The 13,136-nt window shown below is 38.2% G+C and overlaps 1 protein-coding gene across 3 annotated transcripts in view; it reads left to right on the top strand.

The window, feature by feature from the left end:
* ABCA1 (ATP binding cassette subfamily A member 1) overlaps positions 1–11,898 on the top strand; it is a 137,593-nt gene extending 125,695 nt beyond the window's left edge. For all 3 annotated transcript variants that reach the window (XM_019966667.2, XM_019966669.2, XM_019966668.2), the window contains exons 43-50: positions 662–724; positions 1,506–1,612; positions 3,834–3,975; positions 4,330–4,464; positions 6,136–6,239; positions 6,846–6,938; positions 7,640–7,883; positions 8,514–11,898. In XM_019966667.2, coding sequence (XP_019822226.2) covers positions 662–724; positions 1,506–1,612; positions 3,834–3,975; positions 4,330–4,464; positions 6,136–6,239; positions 6,846–6,938; positions 7,640–7,883; positions 8,514–8,654 — 1,029 coding nt within the window. In that variant the 3' untranslated portion in view covers positions 8,655–11,898. The remainder of the gene's footprint in view (positions 1–661; positions 725–1,505; positions 1,613–3,833; positions 3,976–4,329; positions 4,465–6,135; positions 6,240–6,845; positions 6,939–7,639; positions 7,884–8,513) is intronic.
* Positions 11,899–13,136: the final 1,238 nt, after the last annotated feature.

The following is a 13,136-nucleotide window of genomic DNA, read 5'->3' as shown; positions in this document are numbered from 1 at the left end:
TCTGTCAATTTAATTTTACTTAAAATACACCATGGAGACTTCTCTAATTAAAGAAATCCTACTGAGAATAATTGTAAAGTGAATTCTCATTCTTGAGTATGTTTGTTCTTCATGCTTACATTTATGTGTTAGTTATTAAAACATCTAATATTGTATATCGAGTCAAAGCTGAAGTTGGGAGAATAAATGATTGATTTTGAATTTCAAAAAAGCTGGTAAATCCCCATTGATTAAAAGGAGGATCTATTTCCACCCTTTCTAGGTGCCATAACAACAACAATTCACTTTTTTGTAATATGTTCAATATTTGCAGTGTTTTGATAACAAATTTTTATCCCATAGAATTTAATTTTAAAAATATCTGCAATGTCTTTATATTAAATAAAAATTATGTAGATGTTAATGACAAATATATTTTTTAAAGTCTGATATTTGATTAAAAAAATACAAAGAAATTCATTTATATTTTGAGCATCAGGGTTATTCAAAAGCCAGTTGCCACAGAGACAGACCAAGGCTTTGGCACATCAAGTATCTGATTTAGTCTTATCAATGAGTTGAATTTCGTGGTGTGTTTAGGTCACAATTCCCTCTCCCACAGTTGCCTGGGCTAGCCATGAGTCACTGCAGCTCATGACTCTTTGCATTGTGCTGGTTGCAGGTATACAGAAGAAAGAGGAAACCTGCTGTTGACAGGATCTGCGTTGGCATTCCTCCTGGTGAGGTAAAGGCACTTTACCTACATTGTGTTTGCCCCTATTAATTCAGACTGTCTCTACTCCAGTCAAGCAACAATGTCTGTAAGAAGTTAAAAGTGATTTAAAAAGGCTACTCCATTTATAGCTATGTGTAGCAGTCAGTCATTGAAAGTTTGAGGGCCCCATATATCAGATGAGAAGGAAATGGCAACCCACTCCAGTATTCTTGCCTGGAGAATCCCATGGACAGAGGAGCCTGGCGGGCCATGGTCCATGGGGTTGCAGAGAGTCGGACATGACTGAAGTGACTAAGCACGCACGCATGCATATATCAAAACTAGTGGCCCCGTGTATCAACAATTTTGGATAATCTCAGACAATTTAAGAAAAGTATGTTCATCTAGAAAGTGATTTTATGATCCATTCAAGATGATAATGAATTCAAATAGATTTTAAAAAAGATTTTCTCTTTATTTATGTTTGTATTCTTGTATGCCCTTTAGCTAGATTCGATGGTGAAATTTGACTTGTTGGCTTTCATTACTCTTTTTTACTCATTAACTTTGGCTTTAACCCAACAACTCAAAGAATATTTACAAACACATCCACATTTAAAATGATTCCACTATAAAATGTATGATTAAACATCGATATGACTTCTGAAAACCTGGAAAATATTTTACTCTTCATTAAGAGTGACATTTTAGGATCATGTTACATAAAAATGAAGCTGACGTGACTATTTATGAGTCATTTATATTCAGATTTTTAGTAGTTTGCTAATATTACTGATCCAATCATTTTCAGTGCTTTGGACTTCTGGGTGTTAATGGAGCTGGGAAATCATCAACTTTCAAGATGTTAACGGGAGATACCACTGTTACCAGAGGAGATGCTTTCCTTAACAAAAATAGGTGAGAAAACAAGTCTGCATTTTGCCACAAAGACTTTTTTAAACTTTATTTAAATGAATATATTGTGATTTTGTTGATATAACAGCACTGTATAGTTTCTAAAAATGTTGAAATATAGTAAACTGTAAAGAAGAAAATAAAAATCCATAATTCCAGTACCTACAGATAACAACTATTTGCATTTCCTTTTAGTCTCACTTTATTTTTTTTAACAGATTTATTCAGGTATAAGTTATGTACCATACAGTTTGCTCGTTTTAAGAGTACAATTCAGTGACTTTTAGGCAATATGCAGAGTTGTACAACCGTTATCACAATACAATTTTACAACATTCCCATCAACCCAAATCTCTATTTTATATACACATATAAATACATTATAAAATTGAGATTATATTAGATCTAGATTTTTAAATTAGTTTTTTGTTGCTAGTGACTGTATGATGACTTTTTCCCAGTGGGTTACATATTCTAAGATGTAGAATTTTACATTGCTGCATAAAATGCCTCTATGTACATGCACCTGTAGTTTATTTCACTATGTCCTTATTGTTGGGCATTTATTTCACCAGTTCCTTAATTGTTGGATATTTGTTTCTGTTTTTCACTAAGTATGTCCTTGTATTCATTTTGATTGTTTCATCAAGATAAAAGGTTATATACTTGTGAAACTGCCCGCTAAAGTTCATAGCAACAATGGATGCTACCACTGGGCTATTACTTGAGAATGCAGAGATCTCTGAGCAGTCTGATCTTAAGGACTAAAGTATGCCTACAGTATGGTCCTGCTGGGCAACTTTGAAAGTGAAACCCTCGAGCGTTCTAAATATGTGGAACTTCTCTGGGCTTTTTATATGGAGAAATGGTACAAATCTGTGGCTTTCAGACTTTTTGATCATGTCCTATAATAGCAAATACATTTTACCTCTCAGTCAAGTAAATGCACAAAAACATGTAAACGGGCATACAGCTTAAATAATTTGGTAAAATACTCCCTACTCTTACTGCTTGTAGTGCATTCAGTATTTCTTACTCCACTCTCTGCCATGCCGTCTTAATGATACTAGTTGTGACCCACTCAATTTATTTTATAATGTACAAATGGGGGATGGATCACAATTTGGACAAAGGGCTCCTAGCCAATAAAATTGAAAACATCAAGGAACTTAATGTACTCATGACTTTTCTCTGCATCTTACATTTGTTTTAGTAACAGTGTAAAGGCGGTTTAAGAGAACAGAATTTCTAGAATAGCAGGCCTGAGGCTACATACATGCTTCCCCAGGTTTGTTTCTAGTACCAGGCTCCTGGGGTATATAGCAATAGTAGCAATAACTGGTCCAAACTAAGGTTCATCACATTGCCTGGTTCTGAAGACTGGTATGGGCAGTGTAGCTGTGAGGTCTAGGCACAGGGTCTGTGAGCACTTCAATTCTGGAAAACATTGGACCTGGGCCTACTAACTGATGTGCAGAGAGGAATGAATACTGCTGACAGGCTGAACCCATGGCTCTCCAGAGGTGACTGAAGTGCAGCCATCAGACTGGATGTGACACTGAGCTTCCTCCTACATCAGGGATCCTTAACCCTAGATTGGCTTCATGGGGCCTAAAAGCTGCCCCCACCAGTATATGTAAAATTGTATCTGTAGGTACATTTTTTGTTGTCATCAGGTTCTCATGAAAACCTTCAAAAGCAGGGGAGTTTCTGCATTGAATATTTAGCAGTACTATGGGGTTTGGATCCTGCTGTGGCCAAGTCAGTGTATAGGCAGCAAAAAGCAGAGGGAAGTCACCCAAATTGCTGGGCCTCCTCTGGCTTAAATGACGCAACAGAGCACATGGTGCATATGACTGGGCCACAGAATTAAGTCAGGAATGGACACTTCCTGTTAAAGCCCCTGGATAGCGTGACTAAGATCGTTGATATAGATAGCGCCGCAGTTGGGGTGGACTTGGGAATTCTGAAATGGGACCAAGCTTGCAGATTGAGGTGTTGGGGGAACCAGGGGAAAGGACTAGGCAGGATGGAGGCAGGAACCCTGACTTCCAGGAGGGGCTGGCATCCTGAGGGCAGAAAGGCTGTTCCTTGAAGCTAGAAGCAAGTGTGCTCACTGGTCTGTTTGTCACGCACAAGCACACTGAATAGAATGTTAGGCAAGATGGTCTGACCAGAGTACCAAGATGCTTAAAAGCCTGACCAGTTTTGCTTTTCTTTGCAGTATCTTATCAGACATCCATGAAGTCCATCAGAACATGGGCTATTGCCCTCAGTTTGATGCCATCACAGAGCTGCTGACTGGAAGAGAACACGTGGAGTTCTTTGCCCTTTTGAGAGGAGTCCCAGAGAAAGAAGTAGGCAAGGTACTGTGGGCACCGGAAAGCCAGCCTGCCTCCTTTGGCATCCTGACAGCCTGCCTTTTGGCTGTGACCTTCACACATGGCCATTGGCTTCAGGCTGTTCATCCTTAAGGACGCAGCGACAGGAAGTGCTGGCTCTTTGCAGCTCCTTTCAAAGGGGGAAGTTGCGGCGGTGGGGTAGGTATGGGAGATCAGGCTTACTCTGGAGGGCAGAGAGGGAGTGCTGCTCCCTGTGCTGCAGGCACTGTCCAGGTCATGATTGTATAGAATCTGGTCCTGCTCAGTGAAAGAGTTCTCACACGCAAGTGTAAGAAAGCATGATAAAATTACCAAATGGCGCTTTTTTATCACTCTTAGGTTGGCGAGTGGGCGATTCGGAAACTGGGCCTTGTGAAGTATGGAGAAAAATATGCTGGGAACTACAGTGGAGGCAATAAGCGCAAGCTCTCAACAGCCATGGCTTTGATTGGTGGGCCTCCAGTGGTGTTTCTGGTGAGTGTGACTGAATGGAAAACCCTGTTCTGGCCTGAATGGAAAGCATCTCTATTCTAAAGTCCTGGATGTCCAGGATGTGCATGACTGGCTTGGCAATGGCAAGCCCCACCTCACCCGATGAGGAATAGCCTCAGAGAACCAGAGGGAAGCTCCCCGTCCCTCTTCATAACACACATGGGGTGTATCTGCCTTACCCTCAGATGTTCCAGAGAGGGAGATACTCCAGGGACCTTGTTTCTCCAGCATGGAGAATCCCAACAGCTGTTACTGAGGCTGGGTGTAGGATTTAACTTTCTTTGGACCATTCTGTATGCCATCTATGTGTTCATCCTCTGGAGATGGAGAATGTTGTTACAGCTTCAGGATTCCTAAGTAGCACCTTTGGGTCATAGTTCCTTAAATATGGATAAATGGAAAACAGAAGATCAGACCAACAGTGGCCTTTGACCTTTTTCTTCTGTAGAGGAGAAGGGCACTGAAGTTATTACAGGAAGAAGCCTTGGACTGAGGCTTTAAAGTTATCCAGAGTGTTTAGATTTAGAATTTGTTTCTCTAAGAGCAGCAAGTCTAAGATCATGGCATCCGATCCCATCACTTCATGGCAAATAGATGGGGAAACAATGGAGACACTGACAGACTTTTTTCGGGGGGGCTCTAAAATCACTGCAGATGGTGACTGCAGCCATGAAATTAAAAGATTCTTGCTCCTTGGAAGAAAATCTATGACCAACTTAGACAGCATATTAAAAAGCAGAGACATTACTTTGCTGACAAAGGTCCATCTAGTCAAAGCTATGGTTTTTCCAGTAGTCAAGTATGAATGTGAGAGTTGGACTATAAACAAAACAGAGTGCTGAAGAATTGATGCTTTTAAACAGTGGTGTTGAAAAAGACACTTGAGAGTCCCCTTGGACTTCCAGGAGATCAAACCACTCAATCCTAAAGGAAATCAGTCCTGAATATTCATTGGAAGGACTGATGCTGAAGCTGAAACTCCAATACTTTGGCCACCTGATGTGAAGAAGTGACTCTAGAAAATACCCTGATGCTAGGAAAGATTGAAGACAGGAGGAGAAGAGGACGACAGAGGATGAGATCTTTGGATGGCATCACCAACTCAATGGGCATGAGTTTGAGGAAGCTCCGGGCGCTGGTGATGAACAGGGAAGCCTGGCATGCTGCAGTCCATGGGGTCACAAAGAGTCAGACACAAATAGTGACTGAACTGAACGGAACTGAAGACCAGCAAGTAGAGTATAACAGGCTAAGCCAGAGTGAACTAGAATAAAAAAAAAAAATTATTCAATTTTTGAACTGACTTCAGTAGCATTTCAGACAAAAATAATTTTTAGTATATGCTTTTCAGTCATGAAAAGATGATTGAAACTAAATGACTTTTCCCTTTTCCTTTCTGTTTATTTGGAGAAATTTAATTTCACCAAAATTAAATTTGAGTTTTCTACTTCAGTGACAGTTACAAAAGTGAACTGGTTAAAAACAAGTATGAAATATGCTTTTATGTAAGGTCTGGTTTTTTGATCCATCAGGAAATAAATAGAATGGTAAGTTAAATCTTAGGCTATTTCTAAAATGCTTCTGCATTTAAGACCAAACCTATCTTTGATTTTTTTCCAACACATAATAAGACTTATTCTGTTCTGTTTACAGGATGAACCAACCACAGGCATGGACCCTAAAGCCCGGCGCTTCCTGTGGAATTGTGCCCTAAGTATCATCAAGGAAGGGAGATCAGTAGTGCTTACCTCTCACAGGTCTGTAGTGAAGAGTCGGCTTGACTTCGTTGTTGTATAATTTTTAGCTTTTCCAAGTAGTATATATGATCACTGTGTAAGAACAGAAAACACAGAAAGGCAAAGAAAAAAAAAATTATGATCACCTGATGTATCACCAGGAGACAACTATTATTATCACTGGGCAATATATCTTTGCAAAGTTTTCCTCTGCAAATCTATACACAGTGTATATGTTTTTTACAAACAAAAATGCAAGCTTTGGCATATATACCAAGTTCTTTTTCACTTAACAATATTGAGAACAGTATTCCAAGTCTGTTTAGTTGAGATGTGTCATCATTTCTTATAGCTATTAGTGAATAGTATTCCATTAGCATATACCCTAATTTACCTAACTGTTCCTCTTCTGTGTAGACACTTGGATCATTCTCAGCTTCTTCACAATTGTAAACGACATGGCAGTGAGCATTATTTCCCCTACATCTTCATGAAATTTCTAGCAGGATGCAGTTATACTCTAGGAAGCTAAGAATCTGTTTCTCTGAAACGCCAGATGTCATGGTGATGTTCTGATGGTTACAGGAGCATCTTTCTCGGACTAAACCTCATTCTGTGTCCCCACAGTATGGAAGAATGTGAAGCTCTCTGCACTAGGATGGCCATTATGGTCAACGGGCGGTTCAGGTGTCTTGGCAGTGTTCAACATCTGAAAAATAGGTAACAAAGACAATTTCTTTGGGATTCCACATAATGAGAAATTGTGTATTTATTCTTTTGTGAATGTATACATGGTGGTTCTAAAACCAAGGGAATAAACTGAACAAAATGGTGTAGGGCAAAGAATGAGGACTTTGAAGTCCAGCAGAGCTGTGTGCAAATTCTCTCTTTGCCTTTTACTGGTTGTATGCACTTGGGCAAGTTATTTAACCTCTCTGAGAGTCGGTATTCTAGGAATAGCTACTTTCTGGTTTTGTTATAGAGATATAATGGGAAGATTTATACGTGCCAGTAAAGTTGGAGCATAGACTTTGGAGTCAAACACACCAGTTGGTTTGACTGGTGTTGGGTCCACACCCCAGCCCTACCACGTCTGAGTTTTGTATCATGAGCAAGTGACCAACTCTCTAGGTTTCAGTTTCTCCGTAACATTTCACAGGTCCAAGTGTGGATTAAATGAAGTCATGTCTAAAGCACTCGGCAAGGCAGCTCAAATAGAATAGGTTATTCAGTATATGACAACTGGTTCCTTTTCTCTGAAACTGATTTCTGGGTCTGGCAGGGACCACTTTCTCTTTCAGGACCCAAGAGTTAAGTATTCTTTTGATAGTTTCCCCAGAGTCTTCAATTTGATTTTCTTTTGCCTGCTTTCAGGATAATTTTTTCCCCTGCTTTTAGGATTTTCTTTTTCCTGCTTTCAGGTTTGGAGATGGTTATACAATAGTTGTACGAATAGCAGGGTCGAACCCTGACCTGAAGCCTGTACAGGAGTTCTTTGAACTCGCCTTTCCAGGAAGCGTCCTGAAGGAGAAGCACCGGAACATGCTTCAGTACCAGCTTCCGTCTTCACTGTCTTCCCTGGCCAGGATTTTCAGCATCCTTTCCCAGAGCAAAAAGCGACTCCACATAGAAGACTACTCTGTCTCTCAGACAACACTTGACCAAGTAAGCTTTGAGTGTCAAAAGTAGATTTGCTTTTCAGGGTGAGGACTCCTCCCCCTTCATTATGGGCCCTAGAACAGTATAGATTATCTGAGCATGAACTCCTGATTGTCTACTGTTAGTTATGCTTTTTACCTAACCTCCCTGAATCTGAAAAGGGAGATGATGCTACTGATTTCATAGGGTTATTATGAGAATTAATTGTCATACTAATCATAAAAACTGCAATTTATTGAGTATCTGCCATGGGCAGGTATTAGGCCCAGTACAGTATTCCATTTAAATTAAATGACATCAGGTACAAAAGAGATCCTGGCCCTTAGTAGCTATTCAGCAAATGTTAGTTTTCATCCCCCTTCCCTTTAATCATGTCTGTATGAGTCAAAGTAAATAGATGATCGAGCAGTTGGTTGATTTGGAGGGGCAATATATAAGGGCAGTTTTTTACTTTTTTAATGATTAATGCTTTTTCAATCATTCCTTTCTCCGTCCTACACAAAGTTTTCTAGTTAATCTATTTATTCAATCTCAGATTCTTCTATGTGGCCTAATTTCCACATGGGGAAAAGTGCAACTTGAATAAAGAGAGCGCAAGTTAGAGGTGTTTATAATGGTCCGTCTTTATTTTGACAGGTATTTGTAAACTTTGCCAAGGACCAAAGTGATGATGACCACTTAAAGGACCTGTCATTACACAAAAACCAGACAGTAGTGGACGTTGCAGTCCTCACATCTTTCCTGCAGGATGAGAAAGTGAAAGAAAGTTATGTATGAAGAATCTTGTCCATATACGGTGGCTGGAAGAAAGGAGAAACTAGACCTTCCTTTGTACCATGTGAAGTGTTCCAGAGGAAAGAGCTAGAAGATTTTGTGGGAAGAAGTAAACTGGATACTGTACTGATACTGTTCAATGCAATGCAATTCAATGCAATGAAAACAAAATTCCATTACAAGGGCAGTGCCTTTGTAGCCTATGTCTCATATGGCTCTCGAGTGAAAAAGACTTGAATTTAGTTTATTACCTTATACTCATGTGAAACTCTAGTATGGAACCCAGTGGACATATGAGTTTGACATACTTTTTTTGTTCCTTTGTATTTTTACTGGGGTTGCAACAATAATTCATCAAGTGATCATGGCCAGTGATTATTTTTCAAAATCAAAGGCATGCACATGCTCATTCATTATGCCATGCCATGCCAAGAGACTGGCTTCCCGGTGATATAGCCACTGCTGGCAATGAGTGTGCCAGAATTACTAGTGCCAAGTTTCTCAGAAAGCCTGAAGCACCATGGTATGCCTTGCACACTTTTGTGAGAGCTGCGCTACTCAGTCTGTTGACATCATCAAATACGGGTGATGAAATAGTGCCATGTGTGGGGAAAGTCCTGCTTTGATTCCCTCTTTGAGCTGCTCTGGTGATGGTGACATGCAAACTGCATGATGACATGCAAAAGCAAAACTTGGTTTCATTGTTGTCCCTTGCTTGGAACCATGAGTCTCTAAGATTATCTTTCTGGGACTCTAAGTATATTTAGATCCAGGTAAGAAGCAAAGAATCAGCAACGACATTGTTGGGGCTGCAAGCTGGGGAGGCCATGGCATGTGATGAAAGAGATGATGTATTTGGAATCAAGGGAAGTCTGTGTCCATTTGTCTTGCTTGTCTACTAACATGGTACAGTGCATCTCAAGATCTTGTCCTTTGACACAAGCATAGTATTATTTCTGGCTTTTTGAATTAATCTAGAATATGAAAATATGGAGTTGTATTTTGAGAACAATCTTTGTACTTTTAACCTTATTTGGAATTGTAAGTTCTATTAGTGACTTCTGAAAATTTAGAGTGGCCTCTTTGTAGAACCCTGTGGCACAGAGGAGTATGGCCACACTGCCTCGCTAGCTTTAATTTTTCACGTATGTTTGCAAATGGATTATCTGACTAATGCCTAGTGACTTGAAAACAGTATGATGGCCAAGATGTTATGACAACATTATATTTAAGCATCTTTAAGATCGTTAAGCATACTTTTAGTATAAGCTCATTAGTCAAGTATTCTTTGAGTGTATGTTATAACTGAGTGAGTATGGATGGATGGCGTGGGGAGAAATTAAGTTTCAGTAGATTTCCTGTGCCATGTTCATCAGATAACTGGTTTACAAATACAGGTTTTGTTGTGGTTGTGGGAACCCACTGAAAGAATATTGAAGCCCACTTTTTGAAAATAACAACAATGTAAAAGGCAAGAAAGCTTATGTCATAGGGTCACAAGATTAGCTTCAAAACTTGTTGAATAACATAAAACTTGTGCTTATGGCATTTAGTACCTTTGAATATTGGCTTTGAAAATCTCAGATACCCCATTCTGACAATCTCAAATTTTTTCTCTCTTCAGTCACTATCCCGGGAAAAAAAAAAAAGCAAATGCCCCCCCACATGAAAATTATTTCAGACTTTTCCAAGTCAGTTTAATTGTTTATAGTCAGTAAATACTTGTTAAAAATAATGTTATCTGTCTTGAGACAACAAAATTATGAAAGAAATACTGTTTGAAGTTAAACTGATCTTTTAATATCATTACTAATGTCTTTTCCTTTTAAAAAATTAGGTATTAATTCTAAAGTACAAGATTTCAGATCTATTCCAAGTATACATTTTTTCTTTTAAAATTTACTGCATGTTATCATGCGACTTGTTGCTTGGAGAAAAGAAAATGACCGTTAGAGAGTATTGACAATATTTTCTAAAATGATAAACAAGTAATAAAGACATTTTCCCAATAATTATTGGCCTAACCTCATATTTTATGCTGTCTTTAATGATATAAAATTCATAGAATGATTGTTTCTCCTTGTTTAGTATTTTCCAAAATTAAGCTTCTGCTAGATTCCCCATTTCAGCAGAATCATGTCCTAAATCTGTATTGTATTAAAACCATGAACAGCTCCTTTTTTTCGATTATTCTACTTCAAGGCCATATTAAAAAAAATCAAAAGATACTGTGAACTACTTTGAAAAATGCAACATTTCAATATGGATTTAAAAGCTATCTTAAGCTAGAAACAATCTACAGCTACTCATCTACTTCATTAGTACTGCTATTAGATATCCAAATTGCAGTCTTTAAAATTTTTCTGGGTAAGCCTAATTATAGTAGAGATTTTTACCAACTCTGCTCAGTCAAGTAAAATTTCTATATCATCCCTGTGGAAATGTAACCACGTGAGTTTAACAAAAAAAATTTTTTTGTAAGTGTTCAGAGATTTCTGCTTTTGCTTCTTTTGGACACCTGAAGCCTTATTAACTGTGAATATGAAAAAATACAAAAGAAAACAATAACAAAGCCCTCTATATACAGATACCCAGCATAGGTCATTGTTAAAAAACCAATAACCAAACCTTAAACTACTGTATTTCAGTATCTGTACTGAAGGCATATGCATTGTGACTATTAAATGTTGCACAACATTCACTGCATAGTAATCATTGACTAAAGGGATTTGTCTGTTTTCTTCTTGTGGTTGTATATATCAGGTAAAATGTTTTTTCCAAAGAGCCATGTGTCATATTATATTGAACCACTTTGACATTGAGATATTAATTTCTACTCTTGTTACCATTTACTAGTAATATAGTATTATAGAAATATTGTTCTAATTCTCTTCAGAATTGTTGCATCCCTTTTTATAGAATGTTTATACTTCCATAAGTTTTAAGAATTCTGTTCTCCCTTCTTATACCCTAGGATTAAACCATGTTTTTGTGCTTTTTCTTTATCATTGACCCTTCATTCCAAGCACTTTATGCTGTCTGTAATGGGATCTATTTTTGCACTGGAATATCTGAGAACTGCAAAACTAGACAAAAGTTTCACAATAGATTTCTAAGTTAAATCATTTTCATTAAAAGAAAAAAAAGAAAAAAAATTTTTGTATTGTCAATAACTTTATAGAAAGTATTAAAAAAAGGCATATTTCTATGTTGTTATAAGTCACGAAATAAACCTGTGATGGTTCTATTGTGGTCTATACTAATTTATTTTCGTGCATTCATAGCACCACCTACTGTTAAAGCTTATAAAGTCATTACAGAAGTAAGAAGTGTTTGCTTGGAGAAGGGAGGATACTTGGATCAAAAGCAGAAATTTAGAAAAGACTAAATGTCCTGTTAATCACAAGAGAATCAAGGGGACTACTTGAAAATAGAGGGTGTTTGGAACTTTCATGATTCAGTTTAAGAGGATTTAGGTAAACTTATTCTGCTTAATGATCATGAAGCTGCAGAGATCTCCACAATTACTCTGTAGCTAAGCCATTTAATAAAAATGTCATTGCTTCCTTGATACTGAGGAAGCACAAAGGCAGCAAAATGGAGCTTTTGTTTATTCAACCAAAAGTACAAGGACTGTCATGGGTGTACCCTCTTTGTATATAAACATTTACAGATTAAAAAAAGCTCTGGAAACTGGAATGCTAATGTGCACATTGAATATGAAAAACCTTGAGATGATTAGCTACCCTTTTCAAGTGTTTTACTGTGTTGTCAGATATTTCATTTAATCCTCAGAACCTGGCCTATGAGGTAAATAGTACCATTTGACATAGGAGTAGACTGCGGCTCAGAGAATAAGGAACTTGTCCAGAGTGACACTGCTAGTAGTTAGCAGAGGATTCTTTTGGTGAAGTTAGGTATCCAGTTAAAATTGTCCTTGTAAAATCACTTCAGTCTCATTCTGCAATAACATAACAAATATTTACTGAACATTATCATGCACCAGATACTCTTACAGTTCTGGGGATACAGTGTTGAAGAAGACAGAATTCCTGCTCTAATGGACTTGAATTTCATTGAAGAAGTTATAGTCACAATGGATGTGTGGGCAAATAAATGTAATAGCACTAAGTGCTAAGTAGAAAATATCGCGTGGTGACAGAGAGGAGTCAGGCTTCTGCGGAGTGACATTTAAGTTCAAATGTAAACAAAACAAACAGGAGCCAACATTGGAAGGTGTGTAGGAAGAATGTAGGATGAGATGGTTGGATGGCATCACTGACTCAATGGACATGAGTTTGAGAAAACTCCAAGAAATGGTGATGGACAGAGAAGCCTGGTGTGCTGCAGTCCATGGGGTCACAGAGAGTCAGGCACAACTGAGCAACTGAACTGAACTGAACTGAGGAAGAATGTTAATTGAGGAAGAACGCTCCCAGAAGAAAGAACACTCTGTGCAAAAACCACAGGTGGGAAAGAACTTGG

The sequence above is a fragment of the Bos indicus genome, chromosome 8, assembly GCF_029378745.1.
Source record: "Bos indicus isolate NIAB-ARS_2022 breed Sahiwal x Tharparkar chromosome 8, NIAB-ARS_B.indTharparkar_mat_pri_1.0, whole genome shotgun sequence".
Classification (NCBI taxonomy): domain Eukaryota; kingdom Metazoa; phylum Chordata; class Mammalia; order Artiodactyla; family Bovidae; genus Bos; species Bos indicus.
The sequence above is the reverse complement of the archived record's forward strand: the minus strand, read 5'-3'. Positions and strand labels throughout refer to the sequence as shown.